The sequence below is a fragment of the Peromyscus eremicus genome, chromosome 6 (assembly GCF_949786415.1).
Source record: "Peromyscus eremicus chromosome 6, PerEre_H2_v1, whole genome shotgun sequence".
Classification (NCBI taxonomy): domain Eukaryota; kingdom Metazoa; phylum Chordata; class Mammalia; order Rodentia; family Cricetidae; genus Peromyscus; species Peromyscus eremicus.
Genome location: NC_081421.1, coordinates 67969361 through 67991975, shown reverse-complemented (window position 1 = coordinate 67991975; position 22615 = coordinate 67969361). Strand labels below are relative to the sequence as shown.

Below are 22615 nucleotides of genomic sequence, written 5' to 3'. Positions count from 1 at the left end.
TAGGTGTCAGTGAATTGCAAAGCCTATTCCAGATACTTAGAAATTTCATCCTTATGTCAGGCAGTGGTGGTGCACACCTTTAATCCCAGCATTCCAGAGGCAGAGGTAGGTGGATCCCTGAGTTCGAGGCCAGTCTGGTCTACAAAGCTAATTCCAGGACAGCCAGAGCTACACAAACCCTATCTCAAAAAACAAACAAAACAAACAAAAATATAACAAAACAACAACAGCAAAAACCCAAACCAAAAATTCATCCTTATAATTCTGTTTCTCTAGAACCACTCCTGGTACAACAATCTGTATTATTTAGGGTCCTTTAGAGGTACAGCACCAAAGAAGTGTGTGTACATGTGTATGGACTTATTAGATTACCTTACTGGCTGTGGCTCCACTAGTCCAACAATGGCTGTCACCTGACAGAAAGTTCTTGAACACAATAGTTGTTCAGTACACAAGACTGGATGTCTCAGCTAGTCTTCAGTCTATGTTGGAATCCCAAAGAAGTAGGTTCTAATAGCAGTGAAGGAATGCCTCACTAGTGAGAGTAAGGGCCAGCCAGCAAAAAGCAAAACCTTCCTTCTTCCGTGTCCTTTTATGTGTGCTATCACCAGAAGATTCTGTCCAGATTCCCACCTCAAGTGATTCAATCAAGAAAAATCCCTCACAGGAGTGCCCAGCTGCTTGGGTTTTAGTTGATTCCAGATACAGTCAAGTTGACAACCAATATCAGCCATCATACTGGTCTAGAATTCAGCATGTAGCCCTGGCATTGACCTCTGTGTCTACTTGTATTATATCTTCAATTCTACTTGTATTATATCTTCAGAATTGGGTACCTTGCTGTGGATTTATTTTCATTTATTATGTTGAGCTCTGTGTGGAAATTTTGTCCTTTCTGATCTGGAAAATTGTTTGAATGATTAAACTGATTAATAGTCTGTCTTTCATGTTCAATTGCTTGTGCGCTCCCCCCCCCCCCCGTGTGTGTGTGTGTGTGTGTGTGTGTGTGTGTGTGTCTGTCTGTCTGTCTGTCTGTCTGTAGGCGGAAGTTTCTGTGTCCCTCCAGCAACTCCCAAATACCCAGCAGCTGCTTCCCAAATAATTGACTTGGATGCTTAATATTATTTATAAATGCTCTGCCAGTAGCTCAGGCTTATTACTAAGTAGCTCTTACACTTAAATTAACCCATAATTCTTATCTATGTTTAGTCACTTGGTTTGATACCTTTTCTCAATACGCATTCTCATCTTGCTTCCTCTGCATCTGGCTGGCAACCCTGACTCCATCCATCCTTCTCCTTCCCAGCATTCTCAGTTTGGCTTTCCTGCCTAACTTCCTGACCAACTACTGGCCAATCAGTGTTTTATTAAACCAATTCAAATGACAAGTCTCAACAGTATACAAGAAGATTATTCCACCGCATCTGTCTGACTATCCCCCTACCACTTCATGTAGAACAGGCTGGTCTTGAACTCTCTATGTAGCTGAGGATGACCTTGAAGTTCCGAATTTCCTGCTATTGCTTCTCAAGTGCTATGATTACAGGTATGCACCACCACATTCCGATTTTTAAAAGGTGGGCAGTTCAGGAGTGTTAAGCACATTCATTTTGTTGTGCAACAGATCTCCAGAACTCTTTGGACGCTGAAACTCCGTACACATTAAACAGCAGTGCCTCATTTCTGTCTCCCTGCCATCCCTGTGCAACCACCATCTCCCGTTCCTTTAACTTACCTCATGTAAATGGAATTCTAACTTACCTCATGTAAATGGAATTCTAACTTATCTCATGTAAATGGAATTCTAAACAGTGATTGTTTTTTCCAGTGATTATTCCATTTAGCAAAATGTTCTTAAAATGCATTCATGGCAAGGTTTCCTTGCTTTCAAAGGCTCACCAGCATTACATTGTATTTTGTCTTTCCATTCATTTCAGGGATGGACATTTGAGTTGCTGCTACTGCTTGGCTGAGTAGTGCTGCTATGAACATATATGTGCAAATGTCCATTTGAAAATCCCCCTTTTTCAATATTCTTAGAATTGAGGTTGTTGAGCTGGGTGGTGGTGGTGCACGCCTTTAATCCCAGCACTTGGGAGGCAAAGGCAGGCGGATCTCTGAGTTTGAGGACAGCCTGGTCTATAAAGTGAGTTCCAGGCCAGCCAGGGCTACACACCTGTAATTCCAGCTCTCGTGAGGCTGAGGAAGAAGGATTGCTATGTTATTTGACACCAGTCTGAGCTACAGTGTGAGTGAGGTATGTGTGTGTGTGTGTGTGTGTGTGTGTGTGTGTAAAAAGAAAACATTTCAATAACACATGTAGAAAGAGTTCTCAGAATTGCTAGAGTAGGTTACCCTCTGCCCTAGAAAGTATTCCTCAAATGCTTAGGTACGATTTATGTTGTGACAAATACCACTGTAGGTATTAGAAATTAGAACCAAATAAAAATCAAATTCTTTTATTTGGTCATCAGTAAAAAGAGCGAGCTCAAATTTGAATTTTCTATTTCTCTCCGTTCATCTTCCCTCTGTCTGAAGTCTGGTTACTGGTCTGTCTGTAGTATGTGTCTTTGTCTGCCTGAACGGTCTCTGCTGTGGACTGTCCCTAACAGAGGGCTTTGCTCTGTATTTATTTACTAACACAGAAGATAAGGCATGGGGAAGGAATAAGGGGTACTTTATAGAAATCTTTAATAGAGTTTTACACGGGATGAAACTTTCCTGGCTCCAGCTAACCCCAGAGCACTCAGAAAAACAAATGTACTGTAAACAAATGTTATTAAGTTATATTCATATGCTGTTTCCAATATTTATGGCTGATATTTATTTTATAAGGTTGCTTCCAACCTACTGGCTGCTTTCAGCAAACGATTACAACACACACACACACACACACACACACACACACACACACACACACACACCCCTCTGAATTTAGGGACTGGAAGAGAATATAACTTAATGTATTAGCTTAGGTTATAAATGGAAGATCATATTAAGGTTGGTTGTTGTGTGTGTTCTCTTTTTTTTGTTGTTTTGTTTTGTTTTTTGGTTTTTTTTTTGGTTTTTCAAGACAGGGTTTCTCTGTGTAGCTTTGTGCCTTTCCTGGAACTCACTTGGTAGCCCAGGCTGGCCTCGAACTCACAGAGATCCGCCTGGCTCTGCCTCCCGAGTGCTGGGATTAAAGGCGTGTGCCAACACCGCCTGACATGTGTGTGTTCTCTTAAAGTTGGGTTAAACCTAAACAGTCTGAGCACACAGTAGGATAGTAGGCTAAGTCTTTAGTGAGCTCAAGTTGCATTATTAAGTTGGCTGTGACGTCCAGCAAAAGCTTTGTCTCTTTGAATGCAAGAGATACTTTCATAAAATTGTTATCACTTCAAAAAATTGTTAAATTCTGTCATCTTTTTTTTGTTTGTTTGTTTTGTTTTGTTTTGTTTTGTTTTGTTTTTGGAGACAGGATTTCTCTACATAGCCCTGGCTGTCCTGGAACTCGCTCTGTAGATCAGGCAGGTCTTGAACTTAGAGATCCACCTGCCTCTGCCTCCCGAGTGCTGGGATTAAAGTGTGCCACCTCTGCCGGCAGTGCTGTCATCTTTTGTTGTTGTCTGTGGCGCTGTGGGTTTGGACTCTGAAGTGAACATTGGCAGGGTGTGGCAGGCTTTCTTTTGGGCCACCACCCAGCTCCCAAATAAAGACATGGAGACTTATTAGTTATGAATGCTCGGCCTAATCTTATACTTGTCTCACTAGCTCTTATAACTTAATTTAACTTGTTTCTTTTCATCTCCATTTTGCCATGGGGTTTTTTACCTTTCTTTCATACTGTATACCCTACTTTCACTGTTTCCTCAGTGTCTGGCTGCCTGCCCCAGGTGTCTTCTCCATATCTTTCATTCTCTCTTCTCTCTCCTCCAGCCTAGAATCCTCCTCTGCCCGCCAGCCCCACCTATCCCTCTACTGCCTTGCTGTTGGCTGATCAGCTTTTTATTAGCCCAATCAGGTGCCTTAGGCAGGCAAGGTGAAACAGCAACACATCTTTACATTGTTAAACAAATGCAGCATAAACAAATGCAACATAATTTTACATAGTTAAAGTAATATTCCACAATGGCAGGGCATAGAGCCAGGAGTTGATGCAGTCTTTTGACTCCAAGCTTGAACTCATTTTCTTTTCTGAGATTTTGGGAAACCAGGTATGGTGACACACATCTGTATTCTCAGAACTCAAGTCTGAGACAGGAGAACCATTAGTTAAAGACCAGTCTAGTGTACATGGTGAACTCCAAACAGGCCTGGGTGAGAAACTGTCTCAAGAAAAAAAAGAAGCAAAACTATGGGAAGTGATTTGTACCTTAGTGCTACAACATTTGTGTTCTCCTTTATTCCACTCCTTCCTCATCCTGGTGTGTGTGTGTGTGTGTGTAGAGAGAGAGAGAGGGAATGAACATGCTTATTTTAGCTCCGTACTTAAGTTCATCATTGCCTTAGGTCAAAATAGCCTTTATTTAAGTCCAGCAAATGTATTTCCTAAATGAATTTAGGCCACACCTATTCCTGTTCCCTGACTTCATCTGAGAGTTTCTCACTCAGCCTGCCCAGGGAGATCTGCCTTTGGCTTCTCCAGTCACTATGATTACCGCTGCTCCTGTTCTGAGTACACACTGCACACTTTTCACCATACACTTCAATGTATCATTATTACCTTTAATAGATAGTGTGTACTCTCTCCTTCCTCTCTGCAATGTTTTCATGTGTTTGAATTTACTCTTGACAAGAGATTTCTCATCTGCCACCCTCCTTTAGTACTAGTTATTCTAGTAAATAGACCAGTGTGGTGACATTCACTATGGCAATGATGGTGGTGGTGGTGGTCCAGGTGAATACAAGCTTTCCTGAAAATGCATCTGGATAAATTTTCTTTCTCTGCCTTTGCTTTGTGATAGGCTGTGGATGATGTAAAGAAAGGTTACATTAAAGCAGAGGAGAAGTCTTACCAGTTACAGAAGCTATATGAACAAAGGAAAATGGTCATGGTAAGTTTGTGTCTCCAAATCCTTTTATGAAATGCCCTGATTACCTCTTAAACTTTTTGTCCTAGTCAATTTTGAAAGGTACCACAACCTGATGAGAGGCTTAATTAATTAAGAGGGGGTACATACAGACTTTGATGTAGAATCCCATTGTGTTTCCCCACTTATTACATCAAAAACTTAGATTATTACACATAGGTACATAATTTTGTTAATAATAACTAAACAATATTCTTTTGTATGAAGATGTGATAAGACAAAGCTGGGAATAGTGATCCACTTCTGTAATCCTAGCACTCTGGAAGTGGAGACAGGAGGAAAAGATTGTCCTTAAATGTCTAGTGAGTTCAAGGCCAGCCTGGGTTACATGCGTCCTGTCTCAGAACAGCAGCAGCCATAACACTGGCTGGAGAGTTGGCTCAGTGGTTAAGAACACTTGTTGATCTTGCAGAGGACCTGAATTCAATTCCCAACACCTGCATGGCTTCTCACAGCTGTCTGTAATTCCAGTTCTAGGGTATCTGATGCCCTCTTCTGACCTCTACGGGCATTAGGCACACACATGGTATACTTATATACATGCAGGCAAAACATTCATACACATAAAATAAATAAATCTAAAAAAACTCCTTAATATTATAATATAAATATTCTGTAAGAACCTAGTATTTAGATTTTTTTTTTTTAAGTTTTTAGTATTTATCAATTCTAGAGCATGTCTTAGCCCTGGTTAGCCTGGAGCTTGGTATGTAGCCCAGACTGGCCTCAAACTGTCGGTATAGACCAGGCTACCCTTGAACTTCCTATTCAGCTTCCCAAATGGTGAGACTACAAGAAGAAGCCACCACATTCAGTTAAAAGTCTTTACATTAACATTTAGTTTAGTTGTGGTTAGCACAGTCATTACAACTTATTTTTCTCCATTTGTTTAGACAGTTATGCTCAGTAGTGCTTTTTTTAAAATGTATGATTTCCTAGAATTGTATTTGATTTAGCCACTACTGGCTTCATGTGGCTTTTTAAATCTAAATTTGATTTTTTAAAAATTTATTTAAATTTATTTTATGTGCATTAGGGTGAAGATGTCAGATCCCCTGGAAGGAATTACAGACAGCTGTGAGCTGCCATGTGGGTGCTGAGAATTAAACCCAGATCCTCTGGAAGAGCACCCAGTGCTCTTAACCACTGAGCCATCTCTTCAGCCCCTAAATTTGAAGTTATTTAAAATTCATTCCTTTGGTTATACTGGCCACATTTTAAAATAGTCTTGTGTGGCCAGTGACTGCCATGTTGGACAATACAGGTCTAGAACATTTTCAGCATCGCAGGAAGTTCTGTTGGACAGTTCTGCCTAGCATGTTCTTTAAATGTTTTAAAATTAGTTTTTAATTTGTATCTGCCATAAATACAGTGGTGGACATTGTAAAAAAAAAAAAAACTAGTAAAAATAAAACTGGTAAAGAATACTTACAAAATGTTCAGTCATTTACAAATTTGTAATCATAATATATTTACAATTTAATATAATTTACAGTATAATGTAGTATATTATAAATTATAAATATAAATTTCTCTCTTGGCATATCACTGACAGCTGAAATTTTTGCAGTGTTCCATGTGTATCACACAGCAGCAGATGCATTGCTAATGATCCTGATACACTACTTGAATTATTTTTTTGCCTTCTGTGTACTTATTATCCATTTAAGTTAATTTATTTCTTTAATTGGGCCAGGTGTGGTGGTATATACCTATAATCTCAGCCCTTATGAAGCTAAAGCAAGAGGATCATTATTTAAGACCATAGTGGTCTAATGTGTTTGAGTTTGAGATCAGCCTGGACACATAGTGAGACCATGTCTTGACATCATTCATCACCCCCTATACATACACAGAGAACCATTAAGTTAAAAGGTAAATACCCATAACCTACATCTAGGAAGGATATTTTATCACTTACATGATAAAAAATAATCTCTTTTCCATAGAATATCACCAGAAATCAGGGAACTATCTTACCAACACAAGCTAAAATAGAAAATAAAAAATCTTAAAAGTATAATTACATATTGGCAGAATTTTGGCTAAGGGAAGGTAGATCGCTGTGAGTGAGGCTATTCTGTAAGACAGTAGCCCTGGGACCAGTTGTGATGGCACATGTGAGCAGACCACTGTGAGTGAGGCCAGCCTGCAGGGTGAGCTTCAGGCCAGCCAGGGCTACTTAGTGAGGTCTGGAGAGATGGCTCAGTGGTTAACTGCACTGGCTGCTCTAGGAGAGGACCGAGGTTCAGTTCCCAGCACCCACATCAGCAGCTCACAATCTCTAACAGCAGTTCCAAGGGATCTGATACCTTCTTCTGGCCTCCATAGCACCAGGCATATATGTGGTGTATAAACATACATGCAGGCAAACATGCATATGCATACAATAAAAGTAAAACATTTTAAAAAGCATACTTGAGCTGGGCAGTGGTGGCACATACCTTTAATTCCATTATTCGGGAGACAAAGGCAGGCAGATCTCAGTGATTTCAAGGCTAGCCTGGTCTACAGAGCAAGTTCAGGACAGCCAGAGCTGTTATACAGAGAAACCCTGTCTCAAAACAAAACAAAACAAAACAAAAAGGCATCCTTGAGATTGTGAAACCTGAAGAGCTTCAGAATCTCAGTTCAAGTTTGGGGAGACTTTTGGCCCCCCCCAGGTTCCTCCCAGGTTCCTCTCAGGCCCTTATCGCCATTAGACCTGGTCTGTCCTTTGGCAAGTCAGCTAGGAGAACAGGATTCTTTAGAATGGATCGTTAGCCCATTCACCTGAAGTGTACTGCTCTGTTAGGCACCACACCTCTCTCTTAGCAACTACTGAACATTTATAAAATGTCCTTTACTATATCTTTCCTCTTCCACCCAAGTGGTTCACATATCTAAGTCATATGTAATGATTCAAGATCATATTTAGCTATTCAAAATTGAGAATGGACAGAATAATTCTATGTGGCTGTTTTGTCTTTAAGACAGGGTCTCATGCCCAGGCTAGGGTTGTACTTGCTGTCTAGCCAAAGCTGGTCTTGAACTTCTTCCCACTTATATCTCCCAGGTCCTAGTATGACAGGTATATATCACCATGCCTAGCTTTAAAATTTTGTTTTTTAGATACATGTTGTAAATATGTTAGAAATAAAAATTTACCTTTCTAGTTTGGGATCTATGTAAATTTTCAATGTTCTTTTCAAGTTTGCTACAAACTCAACAGTGTAGGGATTGTCTACTTAAACCTGAGAAATGGTGCCAACCTGAGAGTCTCCAAAGACCTTGGTCCCAGTAAGACTATATCTGGCTTCTCATCAAGGACATGAGTGCCTTAGTTTCCATTCAGATTATTTTTAGGCCAGTAAAAACTCTCTTGAAGGTCTTTTGATTTCAAGGGTGACATCATTGACTCCAAGGACAGGAAGAGGAGATTCAGTCTGTGCCAGTCCTGTTCTAGACTGGTTATGAAGTATTCGCCTCATTTTACAAAGTACACTCAGAGTGCAATGTCTTGGTTACTTTTCCTGCTTGTTGTGACCAAATACCGGACAAAAAGCAATTTAAGGGAGGAAGAATTTACCCTGGCTTAAAGTTAGAGGGATACAGTCCATCCTGGTGACAAGAGTGGGGGACAGCTGGTCAGGGCCTGCCTCTGATCACCTACTTCTTCCAGTAAGGCTCCCCCTCCTGAAGGTTCCACAGCCTTCCAGAAACAGTGCCAGCCAGGTAGGGACCAAGTGTTCAAACACACGAGCCTGTGTGAGACATATCACGTTCAAACCACAGTGTCTAGGATCATGTGACTGACTAGTTAGAGTAGAGCTAGGATTTGGGGTGGTATTAGAACTCCAGTGCATGTTTCCCCGGAATCAAGGGAGAGAGGGTGTCCTTTACTTTCAGGTGGGCTTTTTTTTCCAGTGGGAAGGCCCCAGGAATAATACTTTCTTAGTATCACAGAACATTCAGGATACACAGAGATCCATATCTCTTCTGGTCGCTTTTTCTAATCTTTGTCTTTATCTACGTGTTGCTTTAAACAAAAAAATGTTTACAGAGGGCTTGCTATGGTGGTATAAACATGTGATTCCAGTACTCATGAGGCAGAGACAGAAGCACAAGTTTAAGGGTAGCCTGGCATACTTAACCTGTTCCAGGCCAGCTTACCAGGCTACATAATAAGACCCTACCTCAAAGACATTCACCTCTCCCCCACAAAAAATCTGTACAGTCAAATGCCCTATTAGGAATATGGCAGATATGTTTGTCAGAAAAGCACACGTGTGTCCGGAAGAAGACAGTTTTCAATGGATTTCTTTTATGCTAGCTGTTTTTTGTTAAAGAACATGAGCAGAACTAATCTTCAGGTTCTGTGACACCCACCTGCATTACAGCTTTTTAAGCACCAATGAGCAGAATAGCTGTGTATTGAGCCTATCAGTGTTTCTAATGACTATATTAGGAGTATGGCTTGGATTAAATATTGGAGGCCTCGGTTCAGGGCATTTTTTTTCCCTTTACTATTTTATTGTAAGGTTTTTTGTTTTTGTTTTGTTTTTTATTTTTTATTTATTTATTTGGTTTTTCGAGACAGGGTTTCTCAGTATAGTTTTGGTGCCTGTCCTGGATCTCTCTCTGTAGACCAGGCTGGCCTCGAACTCAAAGAGATCCACCTGGCTCTGCCTCCTGGGTGCTGGGATTAAAGGCGTGCGCCACCACCACTCAGCTTATTGTAAGTTTTTTAATATACAGAGAAGCTGAAAGGATGGTACAGAAGGTACAGAAGGCCCCATGTGCTGGGAATTGAACTCAGGACCTCTGGTAGAACAGCCAGTGCTCTTAACCTCTGAGCCATCTCTCCAGCCCCCTGTCATTTCTTAGTAAGAGAGAAGGCTACTGTCTGGTTCTCAGTTTGGAATTCCTGCCCATATGCTGGAGTCACCTAAGGTAGTGTGCCTCTGCCCATACCAACAGTGGCTGCTCTTCCATGACTTTCATGTGAGGGTGTGGAGGCTCAATCCTGTATGCTTATTTCCCAGGCAACCCTTGAAAGGACACCAGCTCAGGGACCATGAATCTTTTTACTTCCTCCTTATCTCCTTGTAGCATGAATCTTAAATGTTCTTATTAATAAAAACAAACCCAAGGCCAGTTATTGGGGTGAATCCTGGAAGATCAGAGAAGCAGAACAAGCCACAGCTTCCTCACCTCGCCAGTTCCTCAGCTGATCCTGTTTCCTCAGACTGGAAGCCTCTGTGTCCTCATTCAAATGCATCTCAGCTGAACTGCTGCTCAATAGCCTAAAAGCTTAACCAGCTCTAGTTCCTCGTCCTCATGCCTTAAATACCTTTCTGTTTCCTGCCATCACTTCCTGGGATTAAAGGCATGAGTCACCATGCCTGGCTGTTTCCAGTGTGGCTTTAAACTCAGAGATCTGGATGGATCTCTGCTTCCCAAGTGATAGGATTAAAGGCGTGTGTGCCACCATTTTCTGGACTCTATATCTAGTGGCTGTTCTGTTCTCTGGCCACAGATAAGTTTATTAGGGTGTACAATATTTTGGGGAACACTATCACTACATCTCCTCTTGTCTCTTTTATGCTCCATCCACGTGTCTTATGTCTTTCTTGCTAAACTTAGAATGTGAGTTGAGTTAAAGACCAGCTGAAACAGTAGAGTTGGATGGAACAAGGCTGAGTGAGCTCTCTGGATTAATCTTGTGAGGATCGTGTATTTACTTGTTTGGGTCCAGGTGCTTTATGAGGAGTCACGTTGTCTTAGTTTCATCCATGCTGCTGTGATGAAATACCCTGACAAGCAGCCTAAGGTTTATTTTAGTTTGCAGTTTCAGACTGTTCCACGTTTCACAGCGTATGCACATAATGCATGCATGCCTATGTTCAGCTCACCTTTTTCTCTTTTGACAGTCTAACACCCAAAGCCAGGGAGTTGTGACACTCATGTTTAGGCTGTTTCCCCTATCAGTTTAATCAGATAACTCCCACAGGCATGCCTACAGGCAACCCAGTCTGGACAGTTCCTCACTGAACCTCCTTTCTCAATTGACTTTAGAGTGTGTTGAGTTGACAGTTAAAACTACCATATGTGTGTGTGTGTACATACATACACACACACACACACACACACACACACACACACACACACACGAGACTCAGGACATTTGAGCACTTAGGAATTAGCTGATGTGAAGAAAGGCAAGTCTAGGGATCTAGTTCTAATTGTTCGTTTCTGATGAATAACCTCAAGGTAGGTTCACCTCCCTCTGTGTTCTGTAAAATGACAGAATGACTGAGGGGGGTTTTGTTTGTTTGTTTTAGTTAACATGTTATGAGTGTGAGCTATGTAGTCCTCATTAAGGTCAGTGCAACTTGGTTAGCGAAGCTAGATGAGATTCCTGTCCCTTAAGTACAGTGGAAGGAGGGCCACGCCGACTGCCATGGGGAACTCCTTTCTAATGCTAGTGTCTTGACTACGGTGTCTCTCCTGTCACTTCATTCCTGTGTCATTTTTCCGTGAAGAACCGGGTGTTAGAAGGATGGAGGTAAAGCTGAGAATGGGAGAAAGGTGTGCCACAGAGGCCCGACCCAGTGCAGGGACAGATGTGAAGTCAGAAGCCAGGTCTTTGGTAGTTAGGTGGAATGCTCTTGTCCATCCCTGCAGCTGCACTGTGCTTCAGTGCCTTTGTGACGTGGCTTTCACTTTTATTTATTTAGTACCTCAACATGCTGAGGACTTGTGAGGGCTACAACGAGATCATCTTCCCACACTGTGCCTGTGACTCCAGGAGGAAGGGGCATGTTATCACGGCCATCAGCATCACGCACTTCAAACTTCATGCCTGTACTGAAGAAGGACAGCTGGAGGTGAGAGCCCTGCCTGGGGCTGGGCCAGGGGCTCTGTCTGTCATTGGGCACCTTGTTACTTTCTGTGTTTTAGTTCCTCATGTGGGGCAAATGAAATCAAAACTGTGTTGATGATAATCAGTGACTCCATATTGATCCTTATTTCACTGGTCCCGTACACCAAATTACTCATTTTGATTATTGTGTGTATGCTGTGTGTGTGTGTGTGTGTGTGTGTGTGTGTGTGTGTGTGTGTGTATGTGTATGTGTACGCGCGTGCGTGTGCGCACTCCTGCGTGTCATGGTATGTGTGTGGAGGTTATAGGACAACTTTGTGGAGTCATTTTCTTCTTCCACCTTTGTGTGGGTTCTGGGGCTCAAACTCAGGTCAACTTGCCCAGTAAGCGTTTACCCACTGAGCCACCTCACCAGCCTCAGTTTCTCTTATCATAACCTTTCCCTGAAACACTGAGCATTTCTCCATCCGAATCCCTTTGCCTCAGCCTAAACTGTAGACCTTACTCTGATGTTCTTGGCTGTCTAGAACCAGGTAATAGCATTTGAATGGGATGAGATGCAGCGATGGGACACAGATGAAGAAGGAATGGCCTTCTGTTTTGAATATGCACGAGGAGAGAAGAAGCCTCGATGGGTTAAAATCTTCACACCATATGTGAGTGGGAGATGGGAGGCATGGGGGAAATAGAGTGGATTTTTGAAGTAAGTCCTAGAGGGAACTAAAGGAAAAATAGCATGAATCTGGGGCTCTAGGAAGCAACGAAGTCACAGTCCCAGAGAACTCTTTCTTTCTTTGTCTTGCCATAGTTGGTGTTTGTTGCTGTCGTTCGTTCATTTGTGACAAGCTCTCACTGTGTAGCCATGGTTGGCCTGGAACTTGCTAATGTAGACCAGGCTGGCTTTGAACTCAAAGAGATCCACCTGTTTCTGCCTTCTGAGTCTTGGGATTAAAGCTGCATGCCACCACACCCTTGGTTTCTCTGTAGTATTTTATAGCCCCTGAATACATGCTTTTATTCCTTTGTTGATAACCATAAAATCAAAAGGACCAGTTTGACGTATTGTCCTGTTGGGATTGTGAAATTTGCATCCTGTACGTCATAGTCACCACTAGAAGGAGCTAGAGAACAATAGATTGTCAGGTCTGTCTGCGCCTATGGTTCGCAGCAGGATTTTTTTCTATCCTGGGTGGGTTTGGAAGGTGGGATGATAGAGCTGAAGTTCAAAGGCATGTTCTTGTGCCTGGCCTTGGGAAGTCAGTGAGTATTGCTACCTTTTTTTTTTTTCCAGTTCAATTACATGCATGAATGCTTTGAGAGGGTGTTCTGCGAGCTCAAGTGGAGAAAAGAGGTAATTCTAAAGAATTCTTGAATTAATTTCTTCATCTTCTTGTTTAAAATGTATAGGCCCATGACCAAATACTGGGACCCTCACCTCCATTTCTGTCTTTCTAGGAATATTAGTTAGAGACTGATTATCCCATGTGAGCCAGGACTTTCTCGCAGCGAGGCTGGCCTCTGGATGGTGAATGGGCTCTGCAAAAACAGCCCGGCTTCTTCCCTGTGTAGAGGGTGGACACTGGCTGCAGGCTCTCCCATCTCTCATGACTTCATGGACCCTCTTCTACTTGTTTGATTGATTTTTGTTGTTGTTGTTTTAATCAAATAACCCTCCATGTTGTTGCTGACCCAGGAGAGCTCCTGCCCTGAGCTTAGCCATCTGACTGGATAAGTCACAGTACAGTCCTTCTTCACTAACCGAGAACATGTATGTGGGGGAAATTTGTTGCTACTCAGTGCTGGAGCAGAATTTAGAAGACTCTGTCAAAATACTTAGCTACTTATTCTCAAAGAAAATCAGGAAGTGAATAGGTCCAGTCAGTCATGTGGAAGTTGATGTTCTTGCTATAGTAGAAAGAACACTGGGCTCTGGAAGTCATCTGGGATTTCTCCTGCTTCTTTTATCTGTGATTTGGGCAAAGCAACCTCCTTAGATCTGAATTGTCTCTTGTAACAGGAAGACTGAGCCAGGTGGTCCTATTGAGAGTCCTCCATGCTCAGAGGCTGTGGTTCTGAGTGGGAAGTGGATCCAGTTGTCAGCCAGGCTTGCTGCTCCTGCTGTGTGTGCGGGCTGTCTCCAGACTGGAGGCCACACTGCTCCTCAGTAATTCTTCTTTTCTTTTCCTTTCAGAATATTTTCCAGATGACGAGGTCACAGCAGAGGGATGTGGCCACCTAGCCTTGCCTCATCCCTTCCCTTCTCCTTGTCCTCATCCTCTTAGCCTTTTGTCTCCCATGCCAGACAGTAACCATTAACACAAAAGAAGAAAAAAAGTCATACATCCCAAAGTCCTAAGCTAAATATTATTAATACTTCCCTGTGAATTTCACATCTCTGGAACTGAGCTGGTAGAGAAGAGCAGGTTGATAGTGCCAGAAGTCCACTGAGATCAGACAGAAATAAGGCCAACCAACTCGCCAAAGGCATCTTGGTCGTTTTCTGGGCCTCATACCAACAGACTCTCCTTGTACTATATTTTTAAAACTGGAACTATGAACTCCATCCATTTGCACTGTTCAAGCATATATATGTATGTATGTAAAAAATTATATATACACAAATTAGCTGCACGTATATACATATATATTTCTTTTTAAATTTCATATTGATGGCAGTACCTTTTTTAGCTTGTGTTTTTACACACCTTCACTGATTCATGATCTCTCTCTTGCTCTCTTTATTTTGAAACAAACTTTAAAAAGGAAAAAAAATTACAGGGAAAATACCTCTCCTCATGAAGGACTCGAAAAGTTTACAACCTGCTTGGGTTTTCCCCCCTTTTTGTATCGAGTACAGTTTCTGGCTGTTGGTTTGCCAGGGAGTCTGAGGAGCAAGGAGTGTAGTGTCTTTATCTTCAAGAGGGTGCTGAGAGGAGAACGACTGTTTCTCAAGAGCAGTGAGGCTGCACGTCTGCAGGGACTCTAAAGATCCATGGTCTCAGTTCCAGGTCATCTTCCTGGTCCGTCGCTCCCACTGTGACTCACTAGTCCATTCTGCATCTCCTTCCTGTTTCTTTAGGGCCCGAAACAGAGTTGAGGGTAGTCTCAGGAAGCTGTTCTCATAGGCAGCTCTTCTTCTGCGACAGGGATAGTATTGGAGACTGGGAGTGAAGCTTGACATCGGAGGCACAAAGGTTGGACGTGTGGAGGGAAGGAAGGAGGCAGTGCCTCATATCTATAAGGGTTTTACCTCCTCCATTCCTGTCCCGTAACCACCTATGTTTTACATCCTCCAAGACTTCCTGAGACAGTTGTCTGCGAGGGAGTGGCTTGGGTAAACTTAGAGTCTGAGTCTCTGTCAACCATAGTCCTACTCATGCCAGCTAAGGGCCCAGGAAGAGGTGGAAATATGCTTGATGTTGGTTGATTCCACTTTCTACTTCAAAGGGGACTGGAGAGAAGTCTCTCAAAGAGTTCTTCATCTGGGGCTGGGGCTGGGGCTGGGGCTGGGCCTGGGCCTCAGTCGGTAGAGTGCTTGTCTAGTATGCATAAAGCCCTAGGTTCCATTCCCAGCACCACATAAACCTGGGTGAGGCAGTGCACACCTGTAATCTCAGCACTTAGGAGGGGAGAACAGCAAGGTCAGAAGTTCAAGCCCATCCTCTGCTAAAATGTGAGCTCAAGGCTATCCTGGATTCCATGAGACTCTCTCAGAAGTAGAAGAGGTTCTTACCTACCCTTGCATTTAGACTTCCTAGGACCTAAGAACTACATTTGGGACACAGGCCAGGGCTGGCACTAGGGTATTATTCTCAGACCTTGAGTTCCTGCTTCCCTGTTTTACCTTCCAAATAGAAGCCTCCATAGGCTGGCATCCTTGGCTTTATGTAGCTAGAAGGCAGCCAGAATTGGGTGTAGTTGGCAGTGTTGGGTTTGGTTTAAAGTTTCTTTCATACTGATTTTGCAGATTACTATGAGGCCACTTTTCTGTCTCTATAATTCTGGTAGCCATTTGTCTCAGGAAGGTGTGAACCTTTTAAGACAGCCTATTCCTTCCCTCTCTGTGGGACCACAAAGTATAAAATATAAGAATGGGGAGTGTTTAAAGTTGAAGAAGATAATACTTGTTTTGAAGGCTTTAATCCAGGATCAACTCTTCTGGCTTTAATAATGTCTGAGTACCTTAAAAGTAGATGCATTGATTTCTACTCCAAGATGCTTTGGAGGCCATCTTTGTTCAAACTATAAAAATAGCAACAGTGTGCCCCTGTTCCCTCAGCGGGAGAGGCATGAAGGAGTCTAATGAGAGCTTTCAGAGTAGAGACAGGGCTTTCTGGAGGTCCCGAAGAATGAGCCCCAAAGGTGTTGTCCTGTTAACAGAATCTGTGTAGGAGCAGAGCTGCCTTGAGGCAGTTTCATAGCTGCAGCCAGGAGATGGGAAGGAGGAGACCCATAAGGCTCACAGTGGGGCTGCAGGCATGGAGGCCACAGGATCAAGCCCCTCTGCATGAAGCTGTGTTAGATGTAACTCTACTCCACCCCATCTCCACCCCCATTTCCCCTGCACTCCCTTTCTCCAACCCCTACTATGGTTTTTAGTCCTGGCTTCTGCCCAGGGTGGCATCTACCCAGTCTTCTTTTGCAGCTTATCTCTGAGAAAGGGAATCCCCCTCCCCAGCTTCACCCCAGCAGGATCTTCCTGGTCTCCCATTGTTTCCTCCATGTTGAGTTTCTATTCTCTGAGACAAAAATTCAAGAGTTTTTTTATGGACCCTGAGAAACTTGGCCCTGTAGGAAGCTTTGCTTGGGTAGTGCTTTGAGCTTGCCGCTCTTTGTACTTTTATCCTGGTCTCCATTTTTCTGCCCTCCCCATGCTGAGGCCTAAGCTCAGCACAGCTACAGATATATTAGTGCTCAGGGCAGCTCCGAGGCCTGGACAGAGCTCTCAGGGAGGAACGAGATCAGTATTCCAGCATCCTCTTGCCTGCCCATTTAGTTTTATTTTTTAGTTTCCTGGGCCAGTAGCTTTGAGTTATCCTCTTTTATAGCTCCAAATCCAGTGCTTGGAGCAGCAGAGTAGGGCACTGATAAGAGGGGACACCTCTTTCATCTCAGAATTTCCAGCTTAAGGGCCAGCTCCTAGAAAGCGGTTTTCTTAAAGGGACCTGAATGCATATGAGTTGTCCTCCAGTCTCCAGGACGGGAGGGTCTCCCTGCTCTCCTGTCCATTATGCTGTCTGGGGCAGGGAATGGCCTCAGCACACTGCTGCTCCTTCACCAGTTTTATGGGTTACTTTAACTTCCTTTTGGAGGAGGGGGAGTGTCTAAATACTCAGAGCTGGAGGGAGGAGGCTAGGAGAATGCCTCTTTAGCCCTCCACCTTGGGTTCCTCTTAATCTAACCCTGATTGCATCTGCCAGGCCTCCTTTACCTAGACAGCAGCAGCTTCCTCAGTAGTAACTGAGGGTGTGTGGAGACTGGGCTCTGAAGACGGCCTGACGCTGGTGGGAGCTCTTGGCCAGCTGCTAAACACGGGTGCCAACTTGATACCACGCCCCCCTTAAGCCAGTTCTTCCCAGGCCGTGCATCCTTTAATTTATTTGAGAGAAGCTCTAATTGTATGTTCACTGCAGTGTCTTTTGTTTTTATTTGTGATTTATGAAATGTGAAGAGAAAATGCAGAGACCACACCGGCTCCAGGGTTTCTCCAGCCCCTGCTCTAGAGCTAACCACTCTAAGATTGTTTGGTAATGTCACTTAGTGTAATTAATTGTAACATATTCTTTTAAATAAATTGATTTATTGATGAAACAATTTCTTGGTTTCCTAGACTACAAATCCTTTGGGTTATGTGGGAAGAACTAAACAGGGGCCTTTGAGAGTTCAGTCGGAATGGCTAGTCTGAAATGAGAGGGAACATCTAACTGGTTTTCCAGGTAACCAGTGAGGCAGGGAGTGGAGGCAGGAGGGAGCAGTTCTTTTCCCATTGGCTCCCTCAGAAATTCCATCTGCTACCTCAGCTCGGAGTTTGTTGAGCCCTCCTGCACAGAATCCTGTGACTATTCACAGACCCCCTCACAAACAAGCACAACTAAAACCTGGCAGAACCTTGAGGACATGGTGTTAGGCCCCCAGCTCACCCCAGCGTGTTTATATCTCATTTCTAAATAAATAAGGAGACATTTTTATATCGCCCCTAGTGAATGCCGAGGCAACACCAGGTCTGGGGGTTGCATTCACTCCTCTGATCATGTGCCTGAGAATAAGGGTGGTCCTGCTGTCCTTGCTCTTACACAGAGAGCCCAGGTACCAGGCCACCTCCTACTCAGAAGAGAACCTGCTCCCCAAAAAGATCAGCATTTGTAGTGGGTCAGACATTTCTTGGTATTTTCATAGCCCTTTACCACATGCTTTTGTTCCTTTGTTGACCCTAAGAGCAAAGACCACCAAGTTTGATATTTGGATTTGGGGAGAGATGATATTCACAGTCTCATTCACCCAGCCACCAATATCCAGTATTTGGAATCTGACAAATACTGTGCCACTGACCACTAGACATTAAAACATTTTTTCTCTTTAATAAGGGAAGATCCATAGAAAGGTAGAATTATAGAACTAGAATTACAGAGGTCAAAGTCAACACCATTAAATACCATCTGTATGGGACATTGTGTAAGAAACTGCAGTAGATGCAGGCATGCTCATAACATGGTGCAAGTCTATAACCTCAGGGTCTGAGGATTAAGAGTGCAAGACCAGCCTCAGCTACACAGCAAGTTCACAGCCAGCCTGGGCCACATAAGACCCTGTCTTAAAATTGAGGGAAGGGCCAAGATGGCTCAGTATAGATGCTTGCTACCAAGCCTGACAACCTGAGTCCCTGTGTCCCACATGGTGGAAAGAGAAAACTGATTTTCACAAGTTATCCTCTGCACACACACGAGTTATATTGAATGCACATATACAATAAATATAAAAAATATTGACTTATAGATGAAGGCATAAAGGGAATCTTAAAGTGATATTTAATGTGAATTATTTAACATGAGTAGGATTTCATCAAGCAGGATTTAAAAAGTATGGGGCTGTTATGTACAAGACATTGAAGCAATGGAGAATGAAGAAACCCAGGGTAAGAAAGACCAGACTTGTCCAGAGCACAGTGAAGATATTGTTTCAGCGGAATATAGGGTATGTACAAGAATGAAGTAGAAGGTAAGGGTTTCCACAGCCCCCATTTTTACGTGCGCGCGTGCGTGCGTGTGTGTGTGTGTGTGTGTGTGTGTGTGCGTGCGTGCGTGCGTGTGTGTGTGTGTGTGTGTGTGTGTGTGTGTATTCACATGTGCGAGTCACAGTACACAGAGGACAGTTGTGGCAGTTGATTCTTCTGCCATATGAAAGGCGGGATCAATTAGAAGACTGATATAATTATTCCATTAAGAAGCAATGATGACTGAAAGGAAGGGAATAGATAGAATGACAAGTTGTAGAAATGAAATCTTTCATGATGTAATAACACTGAATGTCCATGAGAGGAGAGGACAAGGCTCCCAAGCTCTGTGACTGGAGAGTGGAGAGCTGAGCCAGGCCAGGTGGGGGCACCTGGAGTGCCAGCACTTGGGAAGTGAAGGGTTAGGAATTCAAGAGCATCTTTGGCTAGATAGCAAGTTCGAGACCAGCCTGGACTTCATGAAATCCTATCTCAGAAAATAAAGTGACCTAGAGGGATTCCTCATCAGTTAAAAGCACTGACTGCTCTTCCAGAGGACCCAGGTTCAGTTTCCAGAACCATGTGGAGGCTCACAACTATCTTAACTTCAGTTCCAGGGCATCCAGTCCCCTCTTTGGTTTCTTTGGGCACCAGGCAAACGTGGTGCCCAGATAAACATGTGGGCACTCACATAAAAAAAAGCCAGGCATGGTGGCACATGCCTCTAATCCCTCTAGTGCAGGGAAGCAGAGAAAGGTCAATTCCCTGAGTTTGAGGCCAGCCTGGTCTACAGAGCGAGTTCTAGGCCAGCGAGGGCTATACAGACAAATTCTGTCTTGAAAAACCAAAAATCAATCAATCAATCAGTCTTTAAAAAGAACAACAAAAAGCTCCAAGACTTTGAAAGGAAAATGTTTTAGTGTTGGACTATTCACATTTAGGCACAGGTGGGAAATCCCGTATAGATGTCTAGAATCATTTCTTTAGAGGTGTTTTGTGTGTGTATGTGTGCACTTGTGTGAGTTGGGATTACCTGGTCCTGCAGTTACAGGCAGTTGTGAGTTATTCTGTGGGTGCTGGGACCCAGAAGTGGGTCCTCTGCAAGAACAGGAAGCACTTTTAACCACCAAGGCATCTATCCAGCCCCAGTGGTCATTTCTTCATTGTTTACTAAATGGCTTCTGGTGTTGGGGGCACCTGTCGAGGGCAGTAGGGCTGTAGCAGTGAAGAAGGCAAATGAAAGTCACTCAACAATCGTTAGTGAACCGGAAGAGTTGACTCTACCCGTGGAGAACAGGCTATATGTAGATGAGCAGGTGGAGGATTGTGGAGGCAGAGAAGCGTACTGCAGACTTCTTTAGTGGGGCAGTGGTTTAGACAGTAATATAGTCGGGAAGCCATCTAGACCTAAGGAACTCAGTCGGGGCTGTATTGTTGGACTGACTGGAAGATGTGGGAGAAGCTGAGTGTGGTAGCCCATGCCAGGAGTCTCAGCACTTGAGAGGTTCAGGAGGAAAGATTGTGAGTCTGAGGCTCACCACTCTTCCCAAAAACAGAGGGGGAAAAGAAATGGAAAGGTTGTAATCCAGATTTGGACATGAGTGCGTGTATGTGGTAATGTTTACTAATAGGAAAATGAAAGGAAAGGGTTGTACCACATGAGTTCAGGAGAAAAGTGAGGGACACGTATGTGGCAAGAGGTCTTTTTTTTTGGTTTGGTTTGGTTTGGTTTGGTTTGGTTTTTCGAGACAGGGTTTCTCTGTGTAGCTTTGTGCCTGTCCTGGATCTCGCTCTGTAGGCCAGGCTGGTCTTGAACTCACAGAGATATACCTGGCTCTGCTGGGATTAAAGACGTGCGCCACCACTGCCCAGCGGCAGGAGGTCTTTATTGAGCAGGTGAGAGGATCCAGTCCATTGGATGGAAATCTTGCCTCTGGCAAGAGAAAGTTGACTCTTGGAGAAATAGACAGTGAGCCCCATGTGCTAGTAAACACCTGTGATCCCATAACTTGGGTGGTGGAGGCAAGAGGAACAGGAGTTCAACTTCATCCTTGACTACAAAATGATTTGGAGACCATTCTGTTACATGTGACTCAGTGGGCCACCAAGGTGATTCAGTGGTTCAGTTGCTTGCTACCAAGCCTGATGACCTAATTCAATTCCCCATGACCTGCATGGTGAGAAGAGAATAAACCTCTCCCCAAAGTTGCTGTCTACCTACCACATGCCTTGGCACATGCTTGTCCACATACATGCATGTGTGTGCACATTGAATAATAAATGCTTAAAACTAGAGGCTGAGCCCGGCAGTGGTGGTGCATGCCATTAATCCCAGCACTCAGGAGGCAGAGGCAGGTGGATCTCTGAGTTAAGTGAGCTCCAGGACAGCCAAGGCTACACAGAGAAACCCTGTCTTGAAAAGCCTAAATAAATAAATAATTTTTAAAAATAAGGGCTGAAAAATGAGAAAACAAAGCTTTTCTAAGAACCAAGAGGTCAGACCTCTTCAAATTCTCATGTTTAGAGAAGATACTGAAGCTTGGCCATGAAGGAAATTCTTGGGTCACAAATACTTGAAACCAAAGAAGTGAAAGGCTGCCTCAAAAAGGCCATGCTGAGTCATCAAGGACCAGTGTCATGTGGGGCGCGTCACACGCATGTGCATATTTCCCAGCCTTCAAATCGTGGAAGAGAAGAGTTTGGACTCATCCAGGGCTTCCCCCTTCTGTGACCTTATCAGCCTTAGTCTCCTACCAGGATGTTTTCCTTAGAGTTGGGTTTTGGTTCTACAATTTAAAGGACCTCTGTCTCGTCTGTGAGTGGGCCATCTGCACTCTGGTGCCTCAGCAAGTTACTAAAGCACACAATGGAGGCCGTCCCTAAGAGCAGGCTGGCGCCGGGAGGGAGCGACAGTCACTGGGGGATTCTCATGGTCTGAAACTCACCTTTCATCTTGGTTCTGACCTACAAACCCTTCTAACGCTGAGATTGCTCTGCAAATTCACAGATACCACCAACGCCTGTTGGCCTTACACTTGTTCCCGTTCTTGCTCCCATGTGCATGTGCACACACAGCCTGCCGCTTCAGCTTCAGGGACTTCGTTAATTAGCTGAGCGTCCTGCCCGAAGCCTCATTCTAAGGCCTTGTAGTGGTTAATCTTCGTTGTGAGCTTGGCTAGATTGAAAACCAACCTAGGAGAGCATGTCCCGAGAGGATGACCTGAGAAAGGGCCCCTGCATTTGGGTGGGACCACCCCCGCGGGCCCGCAGATTATCTGCTCTAGAGCCATAAGCAAGCAGCCTCCCGCTGCCGCCATGGTGACCTGCCTTCCGCACTGACTTGGACTGTTCTCCTGAGCCATGCACATGTAAGCCTCTTCTCCCTCGAGTTACTGCTTGTCAGCTGTTTGGTCAGAAGAAAAGTAAGAGCTACAGACGCCATCCCATTCTTGATCTCTACTAAGACCT

General features: G+C 43.8%; 1 protein-coding gene across 2 annotated transcripts in view; it reads left to right on the top strand.

The window, feature by feature from the left end:
- The window catches only part of Snx27 (sorting nexin 27), an 87283-nt gene extending 69532 nt beyond the window's left edge, over window positions 1–17751 (top strand). Inside the window, exons 8-12 of one of the 2 annotated variants that reach the window (XM_059265797.1) lie at window positions 4947–5036; window positions 11792–11941; window positions 12465–12593; window positions 13229–13288; window positions 14129–17751. In XM_059265797.1, coding sequence (XP_059121780.1) covers window positions 4947–5036; window positions 11792–11941; window positions 12465–12593; window positions 13229–13288; window positions 14129–14176 — 477 coding nt within the window. In that variant the 3' untranslated portion in view covers window positions 14177–17751. Of the gene's footprint in view, window positions 1–4946; window positions 5037–11791; window positions 11942–12464; window positions 12594–13228; window positions 13289–13392 lie in introns of both variants that reach the window. The other variant, XM_059265798.1, reaches the window with a different exon arrangement.
- Window positions 17752–22615: the final 4864 nt, after the last annotated feature.